The 15,382-nt window shown below is 47.6% G+C and overlaps 1 protein-coding gene across 11 annotated transcripts; it reads right to left on the bottom strand.

Annotated features, from left to right (window-relative positions):
- Positions 1-1,122: 1,122 nt before the first annotated feature.
- C3H17orf80 (chromosome 3 C17orf80 homolog) lies at positions 1,123-15,305 on the bottom strand. Of its 11 annotated transcripts, none has more exons than XM_047544180.1 (7): positions 15,210-15,305; positions 14,520-14,616; positions 11,311-12,782; positions 6,429-6,536; positions 5,799-5,906; positions 2,486-2,569; positions 1,123-1,800 (listed from the first exon to the last, which is right to left on the bottom strand). In XM_047544180.1, exons 3-6 carry the CDS (start codon positions 12,773-12,775, stop codon positions 2,532-2,534), a joined length of 1,719 nt encoding a protein of 572 aa, XP_047400136.1. In that variant the 5' UTR covers positions 12,776-12,782; positions 14,520-14,616; positions 15,210-15,305; the 3' UTR covers positions 1,123-1,800; positions 2,486-2,531. The 11 variants fall into 11 exon arrangements, 10 of the variants coding, with proteins under 10 accessions (XP_047400136.1, XP_047400133.1, XP_047400135.1 ...); XM_047544177.1 differs by lacking the exon at positions 15,210-15,305 and adding an exon at positions 15,005-15,143; XM_047544179.1 differs by lacking the exon at positions 15,210-15,305 and adding an exon at positions 15,015-15,067.
- Between the last annotated feature and the right edge of the window lie 77 nt (positions 15,306-15,382).

The raw sequence follows: 15,382 nt of genomic DNA on the forward strand, positions 1-15,382 counted from the left end.
GGTGTTTGCCTCGTAAGCACAAGGCCCTGAGTTCGATCCCCAGTACCGCAAAAAAAAAAAAAAAAAACAGGCCATGATGCTGTGGGGTGCGTTGAGACTGCACTAGGAGTTATTAAGAACTGAACCGGGGCCTGGGGAACTGCAGGTCTGGAGAAGACTCAATGATGCCACGTTCAGGGCGAGCCCAGTGTCGGCCGAGGACCATGGGGCAGAGCCAGCCTGGCCCACGAGGGTGTGTGTCCCTCCATCCTGTGTGAACAAGCTGCTTAAACGCAGGTTGCAGGCAGACCCGGGTGGGGGCGAGTCTGTGCACGGTGAACCCATGACAACTACACAGCTCTGCTCCCGAACCCCTCCAGTCCTGGGACGCCAATGGCCCTGCACACGACCTCAAGGTTGCTGCAGACCTGATTAAATCCTGAGGTTCCTCTGGCATGACAGTTGCTTCCCTGTGCGGTTTATTTAAATGCACTCTGTGCCTTATGTGGGGTCACAGGTAGGAGATGGTACACGACAGGCTTCTCTGGGCGAGGTAAGGCAGTGACATGGAACGTTTAGCAGGTGTGAGGACTGGGGCGTGTGTGCTATTTATGCTGTTATGTATCTAACAAGTGCCATGCAACCTGCTGGGAAAGAGGGTGGCAGCTAAGTTGACTTTTGAAGGGTCAGAGGAAGGGAGCAACGGCAGGGGCGTGAGGCAGACCTCCTCAGCTCTGGGAGGCAAGTGGAGTGTAGGGCAGAAGGTGGTTTGAGGGCACAGGCCCCAGGGTCAGAAGTGGGAGCCACCGGGGTCAGTTGGAGCCACCCAGGGCTGCTCCGTGGAAAGAACGCCTTGCTGTGTAGCAAACCACCTCTTTCCTTGTTCTGGATTATAAGCGTGGCAGCACATGTCGCAGGCTGCTGTGTGGATAAGGAAGCCTGCCTGGACCGGGCCTCCCTGCCTAGGTCCAGGGTGTTGGATCAGCGTCATGAATGAGTTCCCACGGTGTCGCCCCCTGCTGGAATGCATGGACATGCCGCGCCCCTGCAAAGCAGGGATCTTCCCAATTTACAGTCCAAAGCCAGCCCAGGAGATGGGACAGCCTGCCCAGGGCACACCCACTCACGTCACGAGTCAGAGTCTGGAGGAGGCAACGGATGAGGACTTTTTATTTTCTAAGAACAAAAAGAGCATGGCCTTGGTCTGTGGGATTCCCACGAGGTACAGAAGAGCCTGTGGAGAACACAACACAGTGCCTTTGTTCTAGTTCTGGGGTGCTGGGGACCACACATGCCCCGTCCTCATGCACCAAGAGCACACTGCAGCCCTGCCACCCTACGGCCCTGAAGATGGTTTCATTTTTAATAGCTACACATGTTAATGTTATTAGGGGGAAATGCAGCTTCCGGGAAGCCTGAGTGTTTTAGGTGTGACTCAGGATTCAACGAGGCAGCCGGCACCAAGGCTCACGGCCTCACACAGGCACTGCGGCCAGCTGTGCTCCGCCTTCAGCCTGGCCATGCTGCGGTTCCCGAGCAGGACGAGGTCGGACTGCACTGCTCCGCACAGCTCAGGCTGAATTCAGAGCTCCCACTGCTGCTCACCTGGGGAGGCTCCTGCCAGCGCCGCAGAAGAGGCAGCACACAGGAGGCTGTCGCATGAGGTAAATCATGCTAAAGCCACTGCGCCTGGTCTAAGGCTTCAGAAGAGCGGCATGGTTACCCCCGCCTCGCACCACAAGCACGCTGGCTTCTCCAGGAGCAGTCTCGTCCACCGTTCCAGTTCTGAAAGTCTCCAGTCTCTGCGCTGAAGCTTTTAACCTGCCAGATCACATGTGATTAGGACTGGCATCAGATAAACTCAGTGGGATGTCTGCAGAGATGAACCCAAACCCCCACCATGCCACCACCTGCAGTTACGTGGTGTCCCTTGATCACGCTGTTTAGATCCGAACCTGAGCAGCACCTGGTCATCCACTTCTCTCAACTACTCTTATTAAACCAAGTGAATACGGCAGAGAACCTTTCAGGACTCAGTGACAGGTCTCTGTTATTTTCCCAGCTCAGAAGTCATCAGGGAGCAGATGAGGAAGGCTTTGTCTCCCTACTAGGGGAGTCACAAATGCTCCAAAAGTTCTTTAAAGTCACCCATATTTATTTAAGAGTCAATTCTATTTAGTTCAAAGATGTCGTTAAGACTGTTTGCTCTTTGCTACTATACTTAGTTAGAATTCTTTTTATAATTTTATTTATTGGTACTAGGAATAGAACCCAGGGGCATTTAACCACTGAGCCACATCCCCCACCCTTTTTATTTTTTATTTTGAGAAAGGGTCTCATTAAGTTGCTTAGGACCTCACTAAGTTGCTGAGGCTGGCTTTGAATTTGAGATCTTCTTGTCTCAAACTTCTGAGTTGCTGGGTGTGCACCTCCTTGCCTGGTGAGTTACATTTCTTGATACTGATCAATGTTCAACAGAAAGCCCTCAGATTAACATAGACCTCACCTTTTTAGACTTGCAGTCTGATACTCCTTTGGGACTGATGGGGTTGTCAAGTAGTTTCTTTTCTTCTTATTAAGGAACTAATTTCTAGGAAGATACTGTGATCAAGTTAACTTTTTCATTATGAATTAGCATTCTGATTGACAAGTGATAGTAGCTTATTTAGTGAGGTCAACCTTTTTTTTTTTTTTTTTTTTTTTTTTGCGGGGCTGGGGATTGAACCCAGGGCCTTGTGCATATGAGGCAAGCACTCTACCAACTGAGCCAGCCCTAGGTCAACGTTCTTGATAGGAATCTTGGGGAGCGACCAGCTGCCCTTGTGCTGCCTCTGCACCTGGGTGTTATGGGTGGTCCAGGAGGCGGCACAGGGCCCAAGGGCACTAGAGCCAACTCCTGTTGAACTGGTTCCTAGCCCAGGTGTTCAGAGCAGCCATCCCAGGGCTGCCCATCACTCCTGCAGAGGTGCCAGGCGCCGTGCTCCTCTGGGGCAGGGGTGGGCATACCCTGAAAAGGGTCAGACAGCAAATGTTTTCACTTTTGGGGGCACACAGTTCCTGCTGCAACTATTCCACTTTGCTGTGGTGTGAAATGGCCAGAGATAACACCTAACTAAATGAGGGGCTGATCTGACCTGTGGACTGCAGGAGTCTGCCCCCTGCCAAGGGGACAAAGAGGGTGACCTAGCATTTCTGACCTTGCAGACAGAGGGGAGTGTGGAGGGAACTCCTGTGTCATTAACGGGAGGCCCTTTCAAAAGAGATGGATGGTTCCCGGGCTCCAGCGAGGGTCCGAGGAATAAGCTAGAACAACCAAAGGGCAGGCTCTCCCCCTCACTGCCAATTTTGCCATGGAGAATTCTGGTTACCATGGTGCCACACTTTGGAGCACTGTTTCCCTAATCGTGACGGTGTGCTGCAGCATTAACCCTGAGCCACTGGAGAGGGGATGCAGCAGACCCAGTGTCCAGCCCTGAGGAGAGGAAGGAAGCCAGGGGCAGGCACACACCAGTCGGGAGCACGTCTGTGCTTGGGTGACTGTGCAGGGGCTGGGGAGTGGGACTGACCTCGGGGTCTCGCTGTGACAATGTCACAGCAAAGCTGAGGGAGGGAGGTCCATATGGTCTGGGCAGCGTGCGAGACCAGCTGGTGTGCGCCACAAGCAGGTTTGGAGAAATGACTTCCCGCTTATGCCCCTTGTCCCTGTCAGCTGGCACCCGTGTTCCTGTCCAGGGGTTGAACTCAAAGTTAAAAAATTAAACATTGAGTATTTTCCCCCCAGTACAGGGACGTGCTACCACCGAGTAGAGCCCCTTTACTTGTTTGAGACAGGGTCTCACTAAGTGGCCAGGGCTGGCCTGGTCCTCCTCCCTCAGCCTCCCCGGGGGCTGGGAGTATAAGTGTGTGCCACTGCACTGGCTACACTATTTTGATCAGGGGAAGAGGCCCAGAAAACCCATCAGCCCAAACTAATACTGACAAACTGAAAGATGCTCTTGAGAAGGGATGGGGTGGGATCCTGAAGTTCCCAGGAAGAGACGATCAAAGGAGATCCCACGTTCACTGCTACACTCGCTGAAGATGCACAAAGGGACCTTAACCTTTTCTGTTGGTGTGCTACTTCTGATCGGCTCAGGACACACTTGCAGGAGTGTTTAAGTGCCCTTCCCACAGCGCCCTGCTGCTCAGACCCCAGTCTGCCCGAGGGTCCAGAGGGCTCTTTCCAAGAGGCAAGGGCCTCCACTTAGGCTTATTTTCTGACAGTCTGGACAGTATCCTTTATCAGTATATATGGAGTCTAGTATCTCAACAAATGGCAAAACACCAAGGTTTCGAGAACAACTTTGGGGAGAAAGAGTTAAAACTGAGATACTCCTTTTTATTGAGAATTGAGAAATAGTTTCTTAATTTAAATGACCCATTTATCATCTTCATGACACTTTGAATAACAATCTTATGATTAAACAAAAATGGTCTTTTAAAGTAACTCTTAGTCACTTCTGAAAGTAAGCCAAAGAAACACCAGACAGAGCCAGGTCTGTCCATCTTAATAAGACACACTTTCTACGGCTGTTTTAGATTCAGTAACTTTATTCTGGGCTCCCTCTCCTGTCTGTGCAGGCATCACCCGGCTCCTGAGGCTCCGAGCTTTGGCTTCAATGGTATCCAGGCCAAGGTTACTTTCGCCAGCGCTGCAGCTCTTTAGACAAGCAGAGATAAATGTAAGGACCCGAGAGGGCACTTCTGCGGACAGCTTCTTAGGCCTCTACAGATCAGTTATGTTATGTTCTTATTTTACAAATTTGGGAATAGTCTTGGGCAAAGAGAAGTTTCTGCTTCATGTTCTCAACCCTGATTTTGACAGGTAAAAAAAAAATCACACCTAGCAAATATCTAACTATCCCTTTCAAGGGGCACAACTATAGGGAAGCCCTTATCTCTGGGAGGACGGACTTGCTTTTGGATCTCCCCAATGGCGGAGGGTCTTGGACAAGAGCTGGCAGCTCTGCCCTGCCAGTGAGCAGCAGGGGTGGCTACAGTCTCTCCCTGACCCTCCACCTATTGGACACAGATATAGCCAAAAATATTCAGTCAGATTCAAACCTGACTTTCTAAAAAGTAGGCCTGTTACTAGTTTGTGAATATATTGGCCTTTAGCATACAAGGTTATCTTACTTCTATACTAAAAGTTTTCATCGGAAAGTGTTGGGGACAATTTTTTTCTTCTTTTCTGAATTGTAGAAAAATAGTGGACTTTTCTGATAGCTTACTATTATGCTCTTCTGTAAACTATAAGGATCTATTTTTAGGCTGGGCGTGGTGGCACACAACTGTAATCCCAATGACTTGGGAAGATGAGGCAGAAGGACTTAAGTTCAAGGCCAGCCTGGGCAACTTAGCAAAACCCTGTCTCAAAAATAAAAAGGGCTTAGGATATAACTCAGTGGTACAGCACTCCTGGGTTCAATTCCAAACAACATCCCTGCACCACGAACAACAACAACAAAATCCCCATTTTTTATAGAATAATACTTTAAAAGGGGAATGAAATTCTGGTATTTTTCTTCTGGTTAAAACTTGGTGCCAGCTCAACCTCTCTCATAGCTGGTGTGACATGTGTGTTCTGTTCCCTTCTAATTCTGGCCGAACCTACCTTATACACACCATTATAATCAAAACCTTTAATAAAAATTGCCAACACCCCAGGCAATAGCTCATTCACTAGGTGTCCTTTATATGAAATGCCATCTGGAGAATCCCTGGCAGTCCCTAAAATGGGGTGTGACCTGTCATTTTGCTAAAACTGCAGAAAGGCTTACTCAGATGCCGGAAGCTCCAGCTGCAGCAGAGGATGAAGTAGCCCGTGAAGAGCATGGTAATGCCACCGACCCCGCTCTTCCTCACCACGGCGTTGCACCTGAGCCAGCCTGCAGAGAGAGAGGCGCATCCGTCACACGGAGCCCGACCCAGAGCAGCACCTACACGTTACCCCATTAGTGCAGGTGGTGGAACTTCACAAGGGAACCTATGTTCGTGTAAACAACACAGACACGTATCTCAAACAGAAGAGGCTAAGATACAGAAGACTTGAATGAAAACTTCCAACCCCTCATTCTTATGTTTGGGATTGTTAACATCTTCAGTGGGGTGGGGACCGATGTGACTGGTTAACCTGAGGGCAGCATCTTCCTACTCTGGGAGGAGGCTCGGTCAGTGTGGGCTCGGTCAGTGGGGCAGGTGGCAGCAGGAGGATGGGCAGAGGCAGTAACTGGCTGCTGCTGCTGTGTGGCTTTGGTGCTTTCCATGTGTCCAACTCCAAAATGAAAACGATGAACAGAGGACAACCATGATTTCTCCCTTTTCCTTTGCCTTGCTTTAACAGCAGTAAGAAACCCTCCAAATCCCTGACACCAGTACTGGAACCCAACAGTCACAAACTCCAGCCTCACCTTTGTGCACAGCTCCCAAGAGCCTCCTCAGAGGAAAGCTGGAGGTGGTAAGCCTGGCCGGGGGTTCCAAACTCCTTAAATCAGTCGAGCTTCTTCCCAACAAAGGAACTACGGTTCCAAACAGAAGTCACTGTGATAGTGTGTTTAAATTTGCCCCTTCCCCAACATTCAGTGTCAAAGGTTCCCAGAGCTAGCCCTCAGGCAAAGCATATTCTAAACATGAATGAGCTCTGCACTGAACTGTAGCTAAGTGTTGAAACTCAAATTTATTCCAGGTCAGAGTATTTTCAAAAATCTGAGGGTCCTGGCGATCAGGACCTTATAATTATTTGATTGATGAATACTCTGTCCAGAAAACCCACATACACAATGCTTAACCAAATGAATTACTTGTTAAGTTCTATCAGCTGCTAAATATTTTTAGCAAAAAGTATGAATTTCCACTAGAAGTTGAATATTCCTTATCTGAAATGTTGGGGTATAAAGAAGTATTTTGGATTTTCCAAAATTAGAAATATATGCATATATAATGAGATATCCTAGGGAAAGGAACCTAGATCTAAATACAAAATTCTTTTTGGGTGTTGGGGATGGAACCCACAGCCTTGCGTAAGTTCAGCATGAGCTCCACCACTGAGCTCCAACCTCAGCCCCGACATGAACTTTTGTTTCAGACACACCTTATCCACACCGCCTGAGCGTACCCGTTTTGTTTTTTTCTGGAGATGCTCAGATTGAACCTGGGGTCTCACAGTTGGTAGGTGCTCAAATCATGTTGGCACTCAAAAAGCTTCAGATCTGGAGCACTGCTCGCTACATCTAAACGTCTGCCTCTTCCCCGCAGCTATACTGGCTAGCACATTTTCCTGCATGTCTGACACGGAGAGGACTTAGGCAGAACGAGCAAAGAAGGCTGTGCAGCTTATTCACATTTTTCTGCACCTGTTTTTCTCGGTGTTTAATGAAACTCTCTACGACTGCTGGTTCTCTGGTCTTGGTTTGGTTTGTCAAAAGGAAGGACAAATTAAGCAAGTAATGTTGACGGATTTAGCAGGTGTAGTAAAGTTGCTGTGGATGTAAAAATACCAATCAAATAACTGTTATATTAACTTCTGAAAAATTACACAGATCATTCTCTTGCAATGTGAAAGTTAAAGTCTCTTAAAAAACGCCTGGCTGGGTGTGACAGTGCACACTTATTATCCCAGCAACTCAGGATACTGAGGCAAGAGGACTGCCAAGTTTAAGGTCAGCCTCCGCAACTTTTTAAATCCCTAGTATCTAAAATAAATAAGTAAATAAATAAACAAGGGCTGGTGCTGTAGCTCAGTGGTAGAGCACTCCTGGGTTCAAAACTCCTTTTGTAGCAAATAAATGAAAATTCTTCTTGTTAAACCTCAGACGACGACTGTGAATGCTGCTGAACCTTACTTCCTGACTGAACTTGGGTAAGCGCTTGCTACAGAACCCTCAGTCTGCCCCAGCAGTTCCCATTCTAGGCTACAAAACATCGAAGCATGCATTTTTCTTAGCCAGGAGAGCTTCTGGCTCTAGCCTGTTTTATCAAAATGTCAGGATGGTCTCCCATGCTCTCAGGCCCAGGGATCCTTAGCATCTGGTGGACTCACTCAGGTCAACTTGCTGATGTGTGAGGATGAGCTGCTGGAAGCTTTCCTGATGTGGGGAAGCAGATCTGACACAATCCTGAGGCCCAAAGTCCAAGAGAAGAAACGCTTCCCGAAAAGCCTGGCAAATACTACCAGGTAACCTTACGGTCCACCATTAACTGGAAATTGATGCTGGGAAGTGATTTTTCCTCTCTAAACTCAGTTTCCTCATCTCCGGCAGGGGATAACCCCAAACTCTCAGGACAGCGTAAGGTTACCTGAGGCCTGTGCAAGCCTGCAGGGCTCGAGCCTGCCACACAGGGAACTCAACGACTGTGAGCTTGCTGGCCCTGCCTTTAGGATGGAAGGCTTCCTGAGAGAGGAGGGCAAACAGCTTACCCAAGGTCATGCCTCAGCAAAGGAGGGCACAGCCATTCACTTCAGCAAAGTTCAATTTTCATTTGCAGTCACTACAGGTAGCTATTGCCTGGTGAAGTTAGAAAGCATTCTGAGGAGACAATGACACTACCTTTTAATCCCTTTGAATTCAGTGGCCTTGCTCAAGTCTTTGGTCAACTGTGGGATCAGGTCTTGACCTTCACTGAGATCTTAAGGTCGCTCTCCCTAGTGTGTTTTGTTCACTTGGTGGCAGCTTCAAAGTCAGAACATTAATCCTGGGTTCAACTTCACTAGTTTCTGGGTTAATAGAAATAGAGGCCCTGTAATGACCACATCCTACCATCTGATGCAGAAATACCAAACTAATCACAGTAAGTACAAGAGGGAACAAAACAGACACCAGCCATGACATACTAGTTACTTATTGTTGAAGAAAAAATTACATTTACCCCCCATGTTCTATCTCATAAGCCTGGAGAACTGATGTTCTAAGCTACAATATTGTTTATTGCTGTATTCTTGGGACCTACTGAAGTGAAATGAATCAGTTAACAACTCATATCAAGCAAGGTACCGACCACTAACAACCTCAAATAGTAAGCCTCAGGTAGAGGTTAAAGATCAGATGGCTTGGATCTGACTCTTGACTGTCTCTATGAATGGGAGGCAGGGCTCTTCAGATGTCTAAGGCTCAGGTTCCTCTTATATAAGAGGGTGGGGACAATAATATCCCTTCAGAGTTTTTTGGAGATTAAAGAGGGTCTATAATGTACTAAGCGCAATGACAGTCCCTCCCCTTTTCCTATGAAATGAAAAATGGATGTATCAGAGACACTCCTTAGCACTATAAAAGATAAAGGAGAAAATAAATAAGTCCTTCTGTTTGTTGGAGAGATTTATATCATGGGGTGACTGTTACGGTTTGGATGTGAGGTGACCTCCAAAAGCTCACGTGAGACAATGTAAGAAGGTTCAGAAAAGAAAAGACTGGGTTTTGAGCATCTTAACCTAATCAGTGAATTAATTCCTGATAGGATTAACTGAGTGGTGACTTTAGGCGGGCAGGGTGTGGCTGGAGGAGGCAGGAACTGGAGTGTGGATTTGGTGTATATATATGTGTATCTGGTGAGTGGAGTGTCTCTCTGTTTCCTGATCACCATGATGTGAGCTGCCTCCCTCCACCACCCTCTCTTGCCATGATATGATGTTCAGCCTCACCTCGAGCCCCAAGGAATGGAGCCAGCCTTCTATGAACTAAGACTGCTGAAACCGTGAGCTTTCAAATAAACCTTTCCTCCTTTACAGTTGTGCTGGTTGGGTCATTTAGTCACAGCAGCGAAATAGCTGACTAAAACAGTGGGTGTCTACACATGCAAGTGAAAAACACAGAGAAGCCTGGAGCTGTGGCTCCAGTTTCTCACGGCATGCTTTCTGTACTCTGTAAAGGATGAAGGAGGCCGCAGGAGATGGCTCTACTGCGATTCTACCACTTACTGGTAACGTGACCTTGGACAAATCACTAACCCTCTCTGTGCCTGTTTCATACTTTGCAAAATGGATGAAAACTGAAAACTGAGAATCAACATAAATATTAACATTGCCAAGTCTGAGTTTAATGTGGACAAGGAGTTTGACCTTGAGACTACGACTATGTACCGAAGGTTTAGATGTTAAGGCCTATTTAGTTCAGCAGCACACATGTGGCCCTGGGTTCAGTTCCAGGACATTATTCAAAAGAATAAGAAGAAAAAGAAGATAATTAAAATAAAAAAGAAAATGACTTTGAGACAAGATAAGTAAAGGTTTAACAAATATGTGATCATTTGCAAAATATACCAAAGAGGGAAGATATCTCTTTTTAAGGAGGAGACCTCAGTTTTTCAGGGGTTGCAAACCTATTCCGAGTTGTTGTAGGTCTCCTGCAAAGACAAGCCTGAAAGCGCCAATGACCATTACAGAAGAGAGAAGGATGCTACTTTACACTCCTAAAAAGTCAAACAAAAGCCCCCAAGGCTTCCTGGAGAGGAAAATGACAAAATTTTGTCTAGAGTTAACTGGACAGGCAGTTTAGTACGCAACGGTGAGGTCCAGCAGAAAAAGGCAAGGAGACCAGAAGCCTGTCAGGAGCGCCTTGGCTTGCACTTGGGCCTCAGCCCACCCTCCTCTAACCTGTCCAGGCAGCTTCTCAAGAGATGATAATCAAGGTCAGTTTCAATGCACCCGTCTCTCCCCAAGTTCTTCCTACTCTCTCAGGCTCAACCTCCGGCTCTGTTCTTGGGTCCTCAGCTCTGTGGCCTAGTTCCTCCAGAGCAGACTTCTACACCTTTTCTGTTGCATCTTCCATTCCCGGTCCCTGATCTTCCTGGTTCATCTCAGCCTCCACTTCCAGCTGCTAGACTTGACTGCCATTCTTACCTGGCCAGTTTTAACCCCACCATACCCCCAACTCCACAAACAGCTTCTGCTACTCTAAACTTCTAGATGTTGTCTTTGGCTGTAAACTTGGAATCTACTTTCTGTGCAATCTGGTTCTAACTGAATTTTGGACCCAGTGCTTGTTCTATTTAGGTGAACTCCAAAGTCTTTATCCATCCAGTTTCTATCAGTTAAGCCTCTTCCCAATGTAGAATCTCAACCACTATGGAGAGTAACAGCCTGCCCTAGTTCAACAGTCAGCCCTTGGTGGAGCAAAAGGAGAATAACCCCTACTACTGACCCCTGGAGCAAGAACTGACGTTTTCACAACTGTTAAGATTGTCAACTGACTGCCTAGGTAAAAATAAGCTCTAAGAATGAAAATATCGGCATTCTGATCCTATTTTAAAAAAACAGATTTTGGGATGAGTTGGGTGGCCCTTGAAAAGGAGCTACTTTACCTTGTGAGAGACTTTCTCCCTGAGGACTGGAGAGCTGAGGCTTCTGGGCCACTGAGTTCCAACTCTGAGGCTTCCCGGACAACAGCCCGAGTCCAAGATAACCAGGATAGAGCTCTGGGAACCACTCCAACCCCAAGGGGCTGGAAAGAGTCTTCCTGTCAGCAGCGCTAATGTGACCGATCAACCAGCTTTTAGGAAGGTGATGCTGAGCTGCAGGTGGAGACTGTGGGGACCCAGTGTACAATGCGTGGGGCTGGCAGCTAGGTCTGGGTTCCAGAGCTTGTGCCTTAATCTCCACTAATAAATTTACATCAGGGACTTGCTGATGACTGCAGAACTGTGCTTTCTCTTCTTGAAGAGATTTCATAGCCAGAGAAGCAAGACTTTGATTACTTGATTGCGAGGCAGAAAGAAACTTACTGTGAGCTGCCTCCTGTGGAGCAAACAGATTGAGAAGTGGACCTGCATCTTCCAGCTTCCCCTGGGAGACTGAAGTGCCAGGGTTTAAGTGCTTAGAGCCACAGCTCACGGAGGCCCGCTCCTGCACCTCTGTGGTAGACGCACTTTCCTCTGCATTCCCCTTGCCCCCACAAGCTTCTGCTCCAAGGCCAAGTTCTTTTTCTTGGTTCTCACCTAATGGGCTAACGAGAAGGCCTAAAATGGGTGATGCTGAATTCTCTTCCTGAGTCTCAGTGTCAGCAGAGGCTCCTGGGACGTGACCTCTTCCTCTGGAATCTGTCTCTCTGCTCCACATGGATATTTTTAGTCTCTGAACTCCTTTGCTGAGATTCCTTGGAGAATGATGATAATCAGTCACGGGTACATCTATTAATTTAACTAAAAGTCTTTGAGGATCCATTGTGTCTGATTTTAAATTCACAGAAGTGGCTTGTACCTCATCAGGCAGGGCTGAGGAGTATTTTCTATTGTGATCTGACAAAGAAAGTTCCATTGGGTCAACCAGTAAAGGCGCTTCAGTTTCTGGAGGATTACACCTACTTCTGTCTGATTTAAGCCAATCTTGGGCAACTTCTCTTTCAGGAGAGGTGTTATCTGATGCATCAAGCTGAGCCTTAGTTTTACCCTGGAAAGCTCTCTTTGGCTCTGTGTGCTTTGCAACTGTGAAGGAGTGCTGATTTTGATCCTTTGCAGTATTTGCCTTTTCTGGGTCAACAGCTAAGAGTGGAAAGGGCGCAACTGTCCGTTCTGATTTGTCCCTTGTCAGTGTGGTATTTCTTTCCTCACTCACTGTGTCTAACTCTCTTCCTTTAGCTTTCATTAAGTCTTGGGTTGGCCCCTTCATTTTCTTAGCACGTGGAAGTGTAGCTGGCTTGGATGGATGGACTTTCTGATCAGCAGGTACAGTTGGTTCCCTCATCTTACAGTGTGGCAAGTGAGATTTTAATCGCTTAAACGGCTTCTTACAATGAGGACACACTTCCATTATGGGTGGAATGTCGCTCATCCTCTTCCTGAAAAGGTAAACATGAGGTAGTGAGGATCATGGACCTTGTAAACACCAGGATTTTATGCATGTGTCTTACCTTTTAAACTCATTCGGAACAACCTAGGTTAAAGGAAACTTTTAAAATTTTGTTTTGATTCATTCTTTTTTGTACCAAGGCAGAAAACAGAAGATAAAGCTTGATATTAGGGGTAAGTATTCCTGGTTTCATTTATACTTGGTATTTTACATTTTTTAGTCTTCTAGAAATCAGTTACATAAAGACAAAGAGACTTTTTTCAATAGTCCTAACAAGAAGGTAACCAAGACCTAAAGACTTATATCTAATAAATTAATGGTTAGTCTAAGGAAAAGATGACACAAACACCAGCCAGAATAAAAGTTTATTGGCCATATTTTAAATTATTGTTAGGTAACTAGATGTTACACGAAAAGAAAGTAATTATTTAAAAGTTATTAAACAGTTAGGCATAGGATCACATTCCTATAATCCCAGGGACTTGAGAGGCTAAAGCAGAAGGATCACAAATTTGAGGCCAGCCTCAGCAAGAACTCAGCAAGATACTAAGCAAGAAAGTGAGACCCAGTCTCAGAATAAAAAAATAAGAAAGATGTGGGGATGTAGGTCAGTGGTGAAACACCCCTGGATTCAATACCCGATATAAAAAAATTTAAACATATTATTCAAGGATAGAGGAGTGAGAGTTAAACTCAGGTCAGGATCCAAAGATTACTGATTAGAGCAAAGGTTTCAAAAGCAGTATATGATGCCAAGCATGATGGTGCACACCTGTAATTTCAGCAATGTGGGAGGCTAAGGCAGGAGAATCACAAGTTTGAGGCCAGCCTTAGCCAGACCATCTTAAAAAAAAAAAAAAAAGCAATATAAGAAGAAAATTGCAGCACAAGAAAATATTATAACTCCCATTATCTAGGAATGAAAAATGAAGCTCTTCTAACATTTAGCACGTTAGTAATACGCATGTATGTACATGCATATAAAATGTATATACAATGCACAAACATGTATGTGAAGGGACACTGGCCCGATTTTTTGTTGTTTGCAGTACAGTCAACTAATGACAAATTTGCTTCATTCTACATCTTTGTTAAATATATACCATGTAAAAAAAGTTTTAATACACTTATACCACGCATTATTTACACCACTGGTACACCCTAGAGTTGGGAATAGAAAATATTTAGTCCCAAAGTTGAGTTGAAAGTTACTTCTTTTTAAAATATTTCTTACTGTTTCTATACAGTTCCAGAGGGCAGGGAACAACTATCGTGTGCACAGCTATATTCTCACTACTTAGCACTGAGCCTGATCTGTAATGAATGAATGAATTCTTTCTCTAAACATAATTATACGGTACGACAACTGAGACTATCTCCTGACCATTAAACAGACCAAAAAGCAGACTCTGAAGTCACTTACTAAACAGATATGCACTTGCTGTAGCAACTGACCCAACTAACCTACGTGAAGTCATGCAAAACACAACTGTCTCCGGCCAGTTGTCCACAGTGACTGCTCTTTCTTTGGAAGTACTCGCTGACGATATGATGAAAGCCACGGACCGTTTAGGTACAGAAATCCAATCCTCCGCCCTCCTTTACACCTCTGAACCGGCCTCGGCTGGACGTTTCCGCTCGACAGCCCTCCGCCTACACTGACTCCTACCGGGAAGACCTCCGCATCTACCCGGTAACGCCTCGGCGTGGGCGCCTCTTCTCTTACCCCAGCTCCTCCGGCCGAGGAGGACGCTAGTCCTGCGGCTGTTTCTCCCGGGTCCCGGGCTTGCCCATCGCCGCTCCCGAGTTCGGCAGAAGGAAACCTGCGTAAGACACAGAGATGACTGGGCAGCACGCGCGGGGAAACGAGGCGCAGTACTGACCGCAGACGACCAACGGGCTCCCTGCCCGCAGCCCCGGTGACGTCGCGAGAAGCAGCTAGTCGGACTCCCGCAGGTCGGACCGGGCGGACCTCGCAGCCGGCTCCCCAACACGCCGGTCTCCACGCCCGCACCGCGCCTCTCCCGCCTCCCCTGCCGGCGCCGCCGCTCCCTCCAGCAGGTGGGCGGGACCCGAGGGTTCCGGCTGGCCGCGCCGCCCAGCCGCGCCCCCGTCCGCTCCGCTCTCGCCCCGGGTCTCCCCCAGGCCTGGACCGTGGGCCGCGGGGAGCAGCTCCGCCTCTGGAGACCCACCGCCCAGCAGCGTCCGCACCTCGGCACACCTGGAAGTCCGGTCAGAGCCGCGTCGACCCTGGGCAGCCCGCGTGCGCTTTCCAACCCCCAGACCCGGGACCCGCGCCAGGCGTCCGCGCCGCTGCCTGATAGGGCCCGCTTAGACCTTCGGGATCGTTACCAAACAGGGATTAAATTCAGATACTTGTGTCAATTACTGTGGCATAAATTAATTTATTTTCAACCTGGTTTGAGTTTTACAGCCTGCTCCGTCTTGGCTGTGGACAGGCGAACGCTCCGGCCACCTCCAACAGGGTCCGCTCTCCCAGAAGCTCCAGTCGCACCTCCCCCTGCGAGCCCGCCTTTTCCTGTGGGCGGGGCTACCGGTCGGCGCGGCCGACTTTGCGCCACTGCGCAG

Source organism: Sciurus carolinensis, chromosome 3 (assembly GCF_902686445.1).
Source record: "Sciurus carolinensis chromosome 3, mSciCar1.2, whole genome shotgun sequence".
Taxonomy (NCBI): Eukaryota; Metazoa; Chordata; class Mammalia; order Rodentia; family Sciuridae; genus Sciurus; species Sciurus carolinensis.

Coding starts and splice junctions, on each gene's coding strand:
- C3H17orf80 (XM_047544180.1), bottom strand. CDS start 12,775: ATGAGCGACATTCCACCCATAATGGAAGTGTGTCCTCATTGTAAGAAG. Junction 6,537..11,310: donor GGGAGAAAGTCTCTCACAAG/GTAAAGTAGCTC, acceptor TTGGAACCGTAG/TTCCTTTGTTGGGAAGAAGC. Junction 5,907..6,428: donor CTTGGGAGCTGTGCACAAAG/GTGAGGCTGGAG, acceptor CTCTCTCTGCAG/GCTGGCTCAGGTGCAACGCC.